General features: G+C 33.4%; 1 protein-coding gene across 1 annotated transcript; it reads right to left on the reverse strand.

Moving 5' to 3' along the window:
• Positions 369-10,861, reverse strand: LOC109351691. The gene is made up of 19 exons (XM_019593250.1): positions 10,651-10,861; positions 9,479-10,433; positions 9,284-9,370; positions 8,978-9,182; positions 8,790-8,880; positions 6,542-6,634; positions 6,320-6,401; positions 6,179-6,238; positions 6,024-6,076; positions 5,611-5,777; positions 2,713-2,923; positions 2,424-2,478; positions 2,252-2,308; positions 1,819-2,067; positions 1,576-1,640; positions 1,260-1,316; positions 1,073-1,166; positions 790-930; positions 369-714 (listed from the first exon to the last, which is right to left on the reverse strand). Exons 2-19 carry the CDS (start codon positions 10,418-10,420, stop codon positions 634-636), a joined length of 2,790 nt encoding a protein of 929 aa, XP_019448795.1. The 5' UTR covers positions 10,421-10,433; positions 10,651-10,861; the 3' UTR covers positions 369-633.

Below are 13,915 nucleotides of genomic sequence, written 5' to 3' on the forward strand. Positions count from 1 at the left end.
TAGAAAACATGTAGAGGAAAAAACATAACAACATTTCCTGGAAAATATGAATGAAAAGTACATTATCGAGTACATTTATACAATTTTCTAGATTTTGATGTTTAAAGTACAATGTCATTTGCAGTAAAATATAAATAAAAAACTGAGAGCTACCAAAACATTGTTGAATAGTTGATTCCACTAAAACTCAACTTACTGCATTCAATCCCCGAATTGAACTCAATATGAAAGTAATCAAACTATCCTTAGAGAACAAATGCTAAATACAAATGGCTCAAAGTATCCTTAGAGAAGAAATAATAAGAATGAAATATTTCAATATTATAATTTTAGAGGATATTAAACGAGTATGCAGAGAAACATTGGAATCAGGTCACAACCGCTCTGCACCTAAAATTCCAAGTGAATTAATTTAACATCAAAAATTGCAAAGTTTCCAAAATATCCCTTGCCTTTAAATTCATATCTGTAAGACAAATAAATGAACGCTGCTTCAAGGAGAAATTTCTTTTCTGAACATCAAATAGCTTCTGTACAATATACTTAGATGTTTGTTGCTCGGCCTCTACAAAAAACAAACGTTTTGCAAATGTGACTCCCCAAAATTTTAACATATTCAGGTGGAAAAGTACTTCAGGGTGCAGGAACTGGCTTTTGTAGTAATGGGGTCCCTTGAAATGCCATTAAGCGATATTGTCTCTTATAATTGTTTATCTGCAATGAAAATAAGTTTATATTTTACTGAGATTAACCAATTAAACTCAAAAGCTAACATAAAATGTAATAAACCTCATCTTGGCCTAGCTTTTTGAACCCAAATTTACTGGTCCATATTGATTCAGCTTCCTCAGCAGCTGGTAGGACCAGATGTCTCACATTTAGTGATCCAAGCAGCCTCTCAATGCAAGCAAAAAGGGACTGGAAGTAACCCTAAAGAAATTCATAACATTTTCAGTTAGAATATTTGTGAGGTTTACCTAATCTATTGACATTAAATAACTCTTCAAATTCAAATGCTTGCACTAGGGAAAGGTATGCAAGTATATTACATTACTGAAGTAAATTAAACAACCTGTCCTTGGTAATCTGCAATTGTTGCCACCAAGGGAAGCTCTGCTACTTCTGACCCAAATATACGAAATATTCCGGCAGATACAACCACTTGGCTACACGTATAAAACATAAAATACACACCAAAATGAGTATCTCTTCAAGTAAAATAAGCACTCAGAAAAAAATCACTTCAGTTTCAGCCTTACTTGACAGTGAGCATTGCACAGTACATTCCACCAAAATCATGGCCATTGATGCTCCTTCTGTGGAAATCAAACCCAAAAAAAACTGTCATTTACATGTCTGGAAATGTAAGAAAAAATGAAATCCAAACCATATAAAGAACAAGAGAAAAAATGTATATACCGGCAGTGTAAGAGTTTATATATATAATAATCATTAACTCTTGAATATAATAAATATAAGTAACACATATGAAAAGGGGATGATGTACTGATTGTGTATAAAACTTTACACTAACAATGTATAGATATTACACTCAAAGAACAAATTGGTGCTTACCCATAAAGCATTGCTGGAATGAAATCAAGGCCAGAAGCAGAATCAACTATAGGATCAAACTGCTCCTGAAAAAGAAAGATTCAATTCTGAATATAAGTTCGAAGCCCTCAAGCTATACGTATACACATCATTAATCCAAAGGTAATCCTACAAATGTTGAGTAGCTTTTCATCCCATTATTACATACAAAAGTGTAACCGACCAAAATTGAATACTAAATATTACAGACATTAACATACTCACATGAAAGATCGCAACAGCCTTAGAAAGCAACTGTCTATTCTCATCAGAAGCAACCATTTTCCAGTTCAAAACCATCCATTTTATATCAGGACCAGCTTCAGTTTCTAAACCTTTTTCTTCACGTTTCCTTTTAATCAAACTTACAAGGGAAACTGGAAGTTCCTCTTCCCCGCAAGCTGTCAAATTCAATAGAGCAGTATGGACTTGATTGCAATCTGAGCAGCAGAACCAATTCCCTTCAGGCAATGCCTGGTACATAACACCCGTCAACAATTGCATGTATCAATGAAATAGTTTAATTTTGATAAATTGTCATGTAAAAAAATTACACTGCTATCCAATGGTCAAAAACATTAGATGTGTCAACACAAGATTGGATGATGATACTGTAAAAATGTTTTGCATGAAAAATAAATAAATAAATATATCATACCTCTAGGTTTTGCATGTTATGATCCTTCAAACAACCAACATGATATTCTCTTTCACACTGCCAGCACACATCAATTAGTAATTTAATCAAACATATTAGTGATATGAAAATTTAAATGCATATATAATTATATAAGCAGGCTTGAAAATGTATGATTCACATGAAGCAATACCTGATCACAAATAATTACTGTACGAGGACCAAAGCTTTTGCTAAAATCACGGCCTCTGAAAATCACATTCAAGTTTATAAAATTCAGATCCAAAAGAACTTGTACCATTGAGTGAGAAAGAGAAGCAATCCTAATCCAAGTTAAAAGGAGCACCGTAACAAGTGCTTATTACATGACAACATTTTTAATTGCGGGTCTAAACACAAGAGCAATGAGAAGAAAATATCACAAACAATATATCCAAATTCACAATATATAACTTGCTCAAAGAAATACAGCAGGATATTACCTGCATAGTACACATCCATCATTGTCAAACTCTCCAGTTTTGACTATACGTATGCACCTCTGGTGTATCTGTTCTAAAGGATCAACACCTGCAACCCTTCCAGCTGCCCGAGCATTTGCATTATGTTCCACATATTTTTCTCTCTGGAAAATATTCATGCAATATTTACAATACCAGGTACCGCTGGGAATGCATGGAAGAGGAACACAATCTGCAATTGGCGAAATCAACAGAAAAGCATAAGAAAAGCAAATACTAATGAAGATGGGATGACTTAGGGATGGCAAAAAAACCTGACCCGTGGGTACCCGTGAAAATACCCGGAACGGGTACCTGCAATAATAGCTCATGTGTAGGAGCGGGTTTTGTGATACCCGCCCTGCGGGTACTCGCAAATTTATGTATTAAGTTTTTAGTTAAATTTTTATATATATTTATTATTATTTTAAGATTATATATCATATACTTTATTATATTTCATAATAAATTATACCTATTTAACTATGATCATAAATTTATCATATAAATATCATAGTATTTATGTAACAATTATTTTTATTTTTTCTCTCTGGAAAATATTCATGCAATATTTACAATACCAGGTACCGCTGGGAATGCATGGAAGAGGAACACAATCTGCAATTGGCGAAATCAACAGAAAAGCATAAGAAAAGCAAATACTAATGAAGATGGGATGACTTAGGGATGGCAAAAAAACCTGACCCGTGGGTACCCGTGAAAATACCCGGAACGGGTACCTGCAATAATAGCTCATGTGTAGGAGCGGGTTTTGTGATACCCGCCCTGCGGGTACTCGCAAATTTATGTATTAAGTTTTTAGTTAAATTTTTATATATATTTATTATTATTTTAAGATTATATATCATATACTTTATTATATTTCATAATAAATTATACCTATTTAACTATGATCATAAATTTATCATATAAATATCATAGTATTCATGTAACAATTATTTTTACATGTTGATTATTACAAATTATATAAATATATAATTAAAATTAAAAACCCGTTGGGTACCCGCAAATATTACGGGTTTGGGCACGGGAAAGCACTACTCGCGCCCGCCCGCTGCCATCCCTAGGATGACATACAAGACAAGACTAACTGCAACATCAAGTTGCAAGGAACAAAAGTGTTTCATATGTATTAGAGAATAAAAGTTAGTTAGAAAAGGAAAAACAGAAACAGTTAGTCTAAGCAAAACTGTTACTGTTAAGTTAATAGGAGGTCAGCTTAGCTGACACAACTCCCCTCATGGGATTCTATATATAGATGTGCAATCATTGTAACCAATCAATTAAATAGAAAGATAACAAAGAAAATTATCCTTCTCTCTCTTCCTCATTTCTCTCTTTCCGTCTCTTCTCCTAGTTTAGTTTCTATATTTCACAAGATGACAAAAATTACTAGAGGCTAGTTTAGTGTTGTATAATAGAAGTGTAGATAAGTTAGTTAACAGGATTAACCTCTTGCTAGTTATGGCCAGCTGGTGCAGCTTCTAACCACTTATTATAAATAGGTGTTCATACTTGTAATCATTCATCAAGTTCAATAACAGAAAACTGATTCAGTTATGCATCCCCTTCTCTCTCTTTTTCTCATTTCCCTCTGACCCTCTCAGTTTCTAAATTTAGGTGTGAACAGTAATAGCTGGTACTCTAGCCTCTCTTGGGTTTAGGAGTGTTACCACTCTCTATTTGTGCAATTCAGTCCTACTCATGCCCTATGCTATGTGGATGATATTATCATCACTGGCACCTCTTCTGTTCTCGTCAAGCAGCTCACAAAGAATCCGAACTTGGCCTTTGTTTTGAAGGATTTGGGGACATTGGACTACCTCCTAGGGATTAAAATTAAATCTCTCTCTAATGGCACTCTCCTTTTAAGAGTTTTACTTGAAAAGGCTCACATGGAAGATTTCAAAGGTGTACCAAGTCCAAATTGGTGGGTGCAGATTTACTATAGACATGTTAGCAACGTTTAGGAGAATCCATCGCTTTATAGATCTCTTGCTGGTGGACTTCAGTACGCACAACTACCAGACCCAAAATATCCGATAGTGTGAGCATTTTTTGTCAATTTATTGCTCAACCTCTACAAGAGCATCGAAAAGCTCTTAAAAGAATTCTAAGATACATAAGAGGTACTATTTATGATCATTGCTTACTTGCCAAGATCTGCTCCTCCTGATGGTCCTCTTGGTCTCTATGCCTACTGTGATGGAGATTGTATATCAGAACCATATGATAGAAAATCTACATCTGGATCATGCATCTACCTAGGTCCTAATCTTGTGTCCAGGTGGTCAAAGAAACATGACTGGGTTGCTAGGTCTATCGCAGATGCTGAGTACAGAAGTCTAGCAAACACAGCAGGTGAAATGATGTGGATTCAAAGTTTATACAAGAACTTAACTTCAAAGAGTGTCTCTTTCCGTTATTTATTGTGACAACCTTAGCACAGTAATGCTGTCAAGAAATCTTGTTCCACACTCAAGAACAAAGCATACTGAGATAGACTTCTTTTGGGTCAGAGAAAAGGTCATCAGCAAGAAGCTAATTGTTGAACATGTTTAAGGAGAATATCAGGTAGCTGACATTCTCACCAAACCTCTCTCAAACTCCAGGTTCAGTACTTTGAGAGATAAACTCAACATCAGAGACAAGTTTCCAATCTTAAGGGGGAATATTAGAGACTAGTTTAGTGTTGTATGATTGAAGTGTATATACATTAGTTAAGAGGATTAACCTCTTGCCTTCTAACAACATACTATAAATAGTGGTTACGACCTGTACTCATTCATAAAGCTTAATAACAGAAAATTGATTCAGAAAGAATCAATTTCTACATTAAAAAGGTAAACAAGACCACACCTATGTGAAAAGCTCTTGGGCATCCATCACAACACAAAAGATCCCCTCCATCTTGACATATAGTGCAGAGATCGTCATTATCTCTGATACAAAACCTTGGATCTTTTGACAGAGAGATGGACAGCTCATGGAGTGAGACTCCATTAGATGTGTATATGTTCAGGTAACTGCAATACAGATAACTCAGTGTTAAACAGAAAAGAAAATACTAGTCAATTTTCCTACACCACCACCATACTACAATTTATGGGTCCGGCAAATTGACGGAGACCTAGGAAATTAGGCCAACAAAAAAGGGGGACAGAGATAAAGTAGATAAAAAACCAGTGTGCAATGATCCTTTTAATGCAAAGCAAGATGCATAAAGCAGGTATACAACCACCCAATAACAGAGTTTAAACAAAAAAACTCACGGCTTCCGTCGCGATGGCCAGCCAGCATGAGCTTCAAATGTGGAGGGGCTGACCTGTACATCCATTTTTTAAAAGAAAGGAAAAAAGGTGTCAAATAACTTGGAGACAAAAACATGGCCACTTTAGGTAGGATTAGTTCATTAAAAGAAGAGTACCAGAGAGTTGCAACAGCTACAAACGATTCCAAAACCTTTTTTATAACCAACCAACAGTTGCTGCCAATAAAACAAAACACATTCAGAAAAGTTGGAACTAACATAAATAGGTAAATAAGAATAAAGCACAATCAAATCAACCTCCCCGCGAGCATAGTATGCTACTTCAGTTCCATCTGGCAACACATCTTCTTCAAATACCAGCTTATGCAAGCGTAAATCCCTTTCAAAATTTCAAACACATATAAGGGGGAAATTACATCTCTGATAATACTAAAACAGAAGATGTTAATTACTTCATTCATACAAAAATACACTAACAAAAGCAAATGTTTGAGATATGTACAACAGAAACACACTTACTTCCTAGTTAGTTTTCCGTGACTCTTATCACGGGATGTGCTGTGCTTCATTCCATTGTTTAATGATTTTGTGTTCACAACTGGTTCCAGAGATCTGAATAGTCAGCCAATTCATGTCAAATAATCATATGACAAAATGCAGAACAAGCTGTCATCTTTAAACATTAATAATACATTTAACATCAAAATAGCAAGTTTTGTATATATGTACACTTAAAAGGAATCCTGCACTGTGTACATTTGTACTTTAGCACACAACCGAATATGTCTACAAGTGCGAAAATAAATTGGCAACGCAATGAAGCCAAATAAACAAAGTGTCCTGTCAGTAAAGGAAGAAGTACATTCCTATCATAGACATAATAAGCTCTTGGTTTCTAGCACAAGGAAAATAAATTGCCTGGTAACTTACAGCATTAGTTTACAAGTACCAACAAGCACTGTAGCATGAATTCATGCTGTCACTATTAATGTATAGCTATACTCATGGTAGTGAAAATCGAGATTTTACTTAGGATAGGGAAAAGAGTCAAAGATCGTAAACGTAGGATCGTAACACGACTCGTAAGATCCTTCTTATTAGTATATATATGCATAAAAGTTCACATATATATATATTCATAAAAATTCATATATATAATACTATAGATGTTCGTAAATATGCAGATATATTCATAAGTCATAATACTAAAGATAATCATAATAATAAAAAAATCATATAAATTATGAAGTAATAGTGTATATATATAGTAAATAAATTATAAGGTAATATTATATAAATTATGAAGTAAAATATATGCAAGTCATAAGAGTCATTGATATAACATTTCATAGGTCATTCAAAATAATACAACTCCACAAATTCCAACTAAAATAATAGGGTTTTAGTGTTTTACAGCCACTGCTCACGTTTTAATAAGTTTATAGGGTTAAAAAACAGACTGGGCTTAAAAAACTGGCTTAAAAGCCCATCAGATCTGTTTTTTATAAATACATAAAAATTTAGAGTTTCAACAAACCGGGTCACACATCACCCGGTTCCCCTTCTTCTCTACCCTTCTTCTCTGCCCATGACGGCGCTGGAGTTTCTGGTCGTGTATCTACTCTTGTGACTGCTGGAGTTGAGGGTCATGCAGGCGTTGAGAGAGAGAGGACGTGAGGCATAGAGTGAGAGAGAGGACGTGAGGCATAGAGTGAGAGGATCGGTGGGCTCGTCGATTCCACCGATTTTACGCACCTGCACGACGATGAGTGACAGAGATTTAGGGATCGGTGGGCTCGTCGATTCCACCGATTTTACGCACCTGCACGACGACCCACCCGATCCCATGGAGGCGCACCCAAGACTGAGATCGAGCATGGGTTGGGGGTCGAGGATTGTCAGATCGTGCGATCTCACGAGTAGTATCGCGATTTTGACTATCTTGACTATACTGAAAGCTATTCACTGTTATCAGTACCATACAATACTAGCAATTCAACTCATGAAAACAACAAAAATAGGACACAGTGATGAAGAACAGGGATTGTATCATATTCTTTGAAGAATCAATGGAGAATCATAGCAGAATCAGTTTGAATCACATGAACCACAAATCCTAAATTGATTGTGGGGAGGGATATTGAGGGTTCCTTCTGGATCCTTTAATCATCACTCAGGTCGGGTCTGTTTGGCGCAATTTCAAATTTTGGAAAAAATGGTTTGAAAGGAATATTATTAATGGAAAAAGGACAATTACCCTTCCTAGTCATTCTAGGATTCTTTAAATAAATGTTATAAATTTCTAGAGTTTAAGCCATGGTTCAAAACAAGGGGGAAAAAAGAGATTGACATCACATGGAATCATTGTGAGGTTGATTATGTTCTACACTTTGGATTATGACTTTACTACAGATTTACTTTGCAGTTTCTATTTAGTTTGTTGGTTATTAATTAATTTTTTGACTTTAAAATGCTAAGTATCAATTGTTTCTTTATGAGAAAAATATATTTTGTTATTTTTCATTATTGGTCAGGTATCTTACGATCCATGACTCGATTTGAATTACGACTCAAAAAATAAGTCTTCTGATGCATGAAAGGAATCTTAGTTTGATAACCTTTCTAATATTAGAAATCATGATGCCTTCAATTGTTAACATTTCAAAATCAACATCCAACTAATGTCCAGTAGTCCATGAAGGACATGCTTATAATTCACACAATGTGCCATGATGGTAACTATGATTACAAACCAAACAAAAGGTACCTGGATGGAACAGTTGTTTGAGCTGGGCTAGGTTGACAGTCCTTCAATTCCAAGCATGAATTGCACAATAGTCTTGATACAACATTGACATCTTCAAAAGTAGACAATATAATTGAAAATTATTTCTAAAACTGTCTGGAACAGACATACATGCAAACACATCAACAAAGGGTAGGAAATCTTAAAACCTTCGCAGTTAAAACAGAAGGTAGATTTCTTCATAGTGAACCCTCCAAGGACAGTTTGGACAGCTTCCTCCATGGTGTCTAAAGGAACATTCAAACATGTAGTCATGATATCAAAAAGAGTATTCCCATTCTCAAGATATATATATCCCGGCGGGCATCTGTTTGAACTACCAGCATGAAGCTCAAACACAGTGGGTGTGACAACCTACTTTCAGCAATAAAATAGTAACCTTTTAATTATAAATTTACTCAGGCATATGATTTTAGATGATACAGAAACATAAAATGTATATTCGTTTTGCTTACCTCAACCCCGTTACAAATTTCACAATGGCACACAATCCCGTTGCTTCTAATCACTCCCCTAAGACCAAATTCTCCAGGCCTTTGGCCCTACAAAATTCACAAAAGCATCTATCACGCACTGGCAATTTGAACAGGAGTTATCATACTTGATACTTCAAAACTCAAGAACTATAAAATAAAACAAGACAGTAATACCTTCACTCCACAGACATAATTCACCGCTAGTCCCTCGAGAATCCCTGTGGCCAGAAGGTCCTCCAACTTTGATGGTAACTTCTTCCTGGTCGCAGTCTTAGACAACTCCATTCGACTTGTCGCAGCTATTAACTTTTCCGCCTCAATTTCCTTTTTCACATCACCAATATCAACAGCTTTGATACTAGCATTTTCCTCAACACTCGCAACCTTTGCATCACTCACTGTTTTCTTCAGTGCTGACCGCGTAAATCGTCTTACAGGCTTCTCTACAGATATCTTGTTCACCTTAGGATCATCATTAACCAATACTAAGGTTGTCCCATTATTAAAACTTTCTTCCTTGGGAGGAGAAGGTGATCTATCAACTCTATCCATCCCACTTTCACAAATTGGTTGCCCAACTTCATTACCAGATTTCGGTCCAACATTACTCCCAGTTTCTAGCAGGACATCACTCTTTGGTTCCTCTCCACAAACAACAAGCTCCCTCTTTTCCACCTTGGGTTCTTCTTTCACCTCACTTTTAACAATGGGGTGCACAATTTCATCGCCACCGGGTTTAGGTTCATCGTCACTGGCAGTTTCTACCACAGCATCACTCTTTGGTTCCTCTTCAGAAACACCCATTGGCCTTGCTCTCTCAACCTCAAGTTCCCTCTTTTCAATCAATTCTCCAATCTTAGGATCCACGACGTCACTTTTCGCTTCCTCCTCCTCACTCACAGCATCACCACCCACATTCTTTTCCTTCTTGGGTCGCTTTCTTGCAGGAGTGGTTTGAACCTGAATCGTATTCCGGTTCTTGCCTGACCGAGTTCGACCGAGAGAGCCGCCATTGATTTCAGACTGAGCCTTCAAAGCAAATGCAAGCTCCCTCTTGAGACCTGTACGGAACCGAGACATTGCCACAGATTGCTCCAAATCCGTACCTTTAGCCATACACCCGCGCGTACTGAATCACAAGAACGCAAGGAATAGAAATTTTGAAACCCAAAACTCAGAAATCATAAAAATATAAACTTCTCATGTGCAATCGCTTACATGTCTGATTGATTCGCAAGTAGACTGAATCAAAAATCAAAAATCGAAGACAACGTTGAAAAGTGAAAAATTAGGGTTTTGAGAGACAATTAGGATTGGAAAAGGGAAAGGGGGAATTGGGGGGTTACCTTGAAGAAGGCGAAGAGCGTGTTGTGTTGGTTTTGTGGAATGTCAAAAATAACCTTGCTATGGCGAAAAAACGGTGTCTTTTTCCCCATTCCTTCTCTTCTTCGGCTTTTATTCTCAACTGCTCCTCGTGTTTTGTGTTGTGTTCTATTTTCCCTCCACATATCTGCCAATATTCTTTCTCAAAATACTTTTTTCCTTTTCCTTTTTTATTTTTAAGTGCCTTTTCATATCTCACTTCTTTACTAAACCCTATTTTTTTATTTTTTTTTGCACATATTAGTATTGATGTGGATGGTTTATAAATAAATATTGTACTTGGGAATGTGTCGTCAACTATTTTTTTGTATTTTTTTTGAAGAGTCGATAATAATAAAACATTGATGGTGCAGTAGCATTGTATAAAACTTTATACAATATTAGTGTATAATTTTTTTTTCTCATCTGTAAATATAGAAAATGAATTATGTAAAATTTTCCTCTAAATTCTAATTATTTGTATTCATTAATTTACTAAATATGATAATAATAAGTTAGTGAAAGTATATTATGTGTGTTATAGTTGAACAACTATTTGATTTCTTCAATGGATGTTATGGTTTTCTATGTGCTATGATAGAGATCATAGCCATTAGAAAACTTAATGGATGGACTAATAGTTCTTGCTCAAGAGTGTCGTGTGCTTGTGCTTGTGCTTGTTAGAAAGATGTTATACTAATAAGCTACTTGTGTCGTGCGCTTGTGCTTGTTCTAAGGGGGACAAAATTAAAAATGTTCATAAACTATAAGAATGGTTTTATATGATCAAGATTTACATCATTACGCTACGTTTCAAGCTAGACGTTTGAGTCTGATTCCTCTATAGCAAAAGGTTGATTTCGTTATGGTATTGATAAGGTCCACTTTTTGCTTGTAACAACCATGTAACTCATAATTGTGGAAAAATATTGTATGACATTGTTTAATGAATAAAAAACTATTGGATTGTTTAAGGAATATAAAATAAGGAGATTGACGTTAAAAACTGAGTTCAATACTTCCTAATATATTAAAATACTGTTTTTAAAAACAAAAATTGTGAAGATTGAATGGTTAAAACTTAAAATTGTTGTTGTTAAAAATGGAAAGAACAAAATTTAGGTTCGAATCTAGGCCCACACAACACTTAAAATCTTGTTGATGGTCAATCAACAAACCACCGTCCATGCTTGGGGATGAGTGTCTCAACTCTCAAACAAACTCTCAAATACAAAATAATTTAGAGAATGGTTTCTCCTCACTAGTGGAATATGATGGAGAAATTATAAAAATAATTTAGGGTTTAAAATAATAGTAACGTATGCACTTTTAAAAAATATTGTTGCCACATATAATTGTATTACCGGAGAGAATCTTATTCCTAAAACACATGCATCATTATCCATGATACGAGGTAAATAAATTTGTGTATTTTTTCATGAGTTATGTATTATGTTTTAAAGTTTGTAACACTTCATGTATTTCATACTTTTTATTGGCCATCAAAATAAAACAAGAATTAAATACATATTAACTTCAAATTTTCTTACTAATAGAAATAAAAATGTACATGGAGTTTATACATATCTTTGAACCGAAAATGTAATCTCGTTTTTTAACATGCAAAATGTTACTTTGTTCACTTGGGTGCCAATCACACATCCTACGAATGAGAAGGTCAAGTCAACGTGCTTAAACAAATGCAGAATTCATATTATTTTTTATATGTCGCAGTTATAAAATCACATTTTGCTCCCTCGCATTTTTATATGATCACTTGTGGGAAAAAGGTTAAACAAATGCAGAATTCATATTATTTTTTTAATATAACAATGAAATTTGAAGAAAAAAAGTTATCAATGAGGATAATGCTAATTAAATCAATAAGTCAATACACACATATTATTATTTTTGATAATGCTAAATTTAATTTTAGAATATAAAACTTTATGTATAAAAAAGTTATCAACTAGAACAAAACTGAACTAGACAAAGTAATTATCAATCTCATTTGTTAATTAATAATTAATATAATTCAAGTGTACATATTTAATAGTAAGTTATTACTATATTTTGTTACTATATTATACCTGATATAATATTATAATATAGTCAAAGTATATAAATTTAATAATAAATTATTATTATATTTTGTTACTATATTATACATAATATAGTATTATAATTATAAGTTGTGTGTAATTTATGTTATTAATATTAACCGTTATCAAACTCACCATAATCTTATTATGATGTGGTGGTAAATCGTTCAACCAATTATTCATTAATTAAATCATATATCAATGAAGTTATATATATTTATATATTATATTAACATTAATTTGAAAATTTAATAAAGAATGTGATAAATGTTTTTAGTTGAAATAAAATATGTGTCTCGATGGTAGGTTATATATTTAGAAGTATAAATAAATATAATAATTATATATCGTTATGTGTTTGATTTTCTATAATAACATAAAAAGTTAAATAAAAATTGGCCAATATGATAACCGAGTGTAATTATTGTGTATTAAAAATGTGTTTTAATTTTAAATGAAAGTGAAGGAAAAAACTTGATTGAGCATTCCCCTTAATAGTTTTTATCAATTATTCTTGCATTAGTATGGGGTCCATAATGTTGGACAAAAAACAGTTGACATTGAAGTTTTCCTTGATCTCGTGATGTGATAACAAATAAACATATTTTTTAAATAAATATGTAATCTATACTATTGATAAAGGCAATTTAATATCATTTGTATTTTTATATTCCAAACTTATCCTTTTATATTTTTAATAACTATTATAAACTTCCACATATTACTTTCATTTTTTATATTAATAATTTAATATCATTTGAATTTTTATATTCCAAACTTATCCTTTTATATTTTTAATAACTATTATAAACTTCCACATATTACTTTCATTTTTTATATTAATAATTTAATATCATTTGAATTTTTATATTCCAAACTTATCCTTTTATATTTTTAATAACTATTATAAACTTCCACATATTACTTTCATTTTTTATATTAATAATTTAATATCATTTGAATTTTTATATTCCAAACTTATCCTTTTATATTTTTAATAACTATTATAAACTTCCACATATTACTTTCATTTTTTATATTAATAATTTAATATCATTTATCACTTGTTGTTGGTCGACACGCTAGTATTAATAATAGAAAAGACAATACAAATAAAGTAACTCTTCCTACAAACTAATAATATTAT

The sequence above is a fragment of the Lupinus angustifolius genome, chromosome LG07, assembly GCF_001865875.1.
Source record: "Lupinus angustifolius cultivar Tanjil chromosome LG07, LupAngTanjil_v1.0, whole genome shotgun sequence".
Classification (NCBI taxonomy): Eukaryota; Viridiplantae; Streptophyta; class Magnoliopsida; order Fabales; family Fabaceae; genus Lupinus; species Lupinus angustifolius.

Excerpts from the sequence above, each read along its gene's own strand:
- LOC109351691 (XM_019593250.1), bottom strand. The coding sequence starts at position 10,420 with ATGGCTAAAGGTACGGATTTGGAGCAATCTGTGGCAATGTCTCGGTTC. Across the intron at positions 6,635-8,789 it reads CAAACAACTGTTCCATCCAG|ATCTCTGGAACCAGTTGTGA; the intron begins GTACCTTTTGTT and ends CTGACTATTCAG. Across the intron at positions 1,641-1,818 it reads AGGCTGTTGCGATCTTTCAT|GAGCAGTTTGATCCTATAGT; the intron begins GTGAGTATGTTA and ends TTTCTTTTTCAG.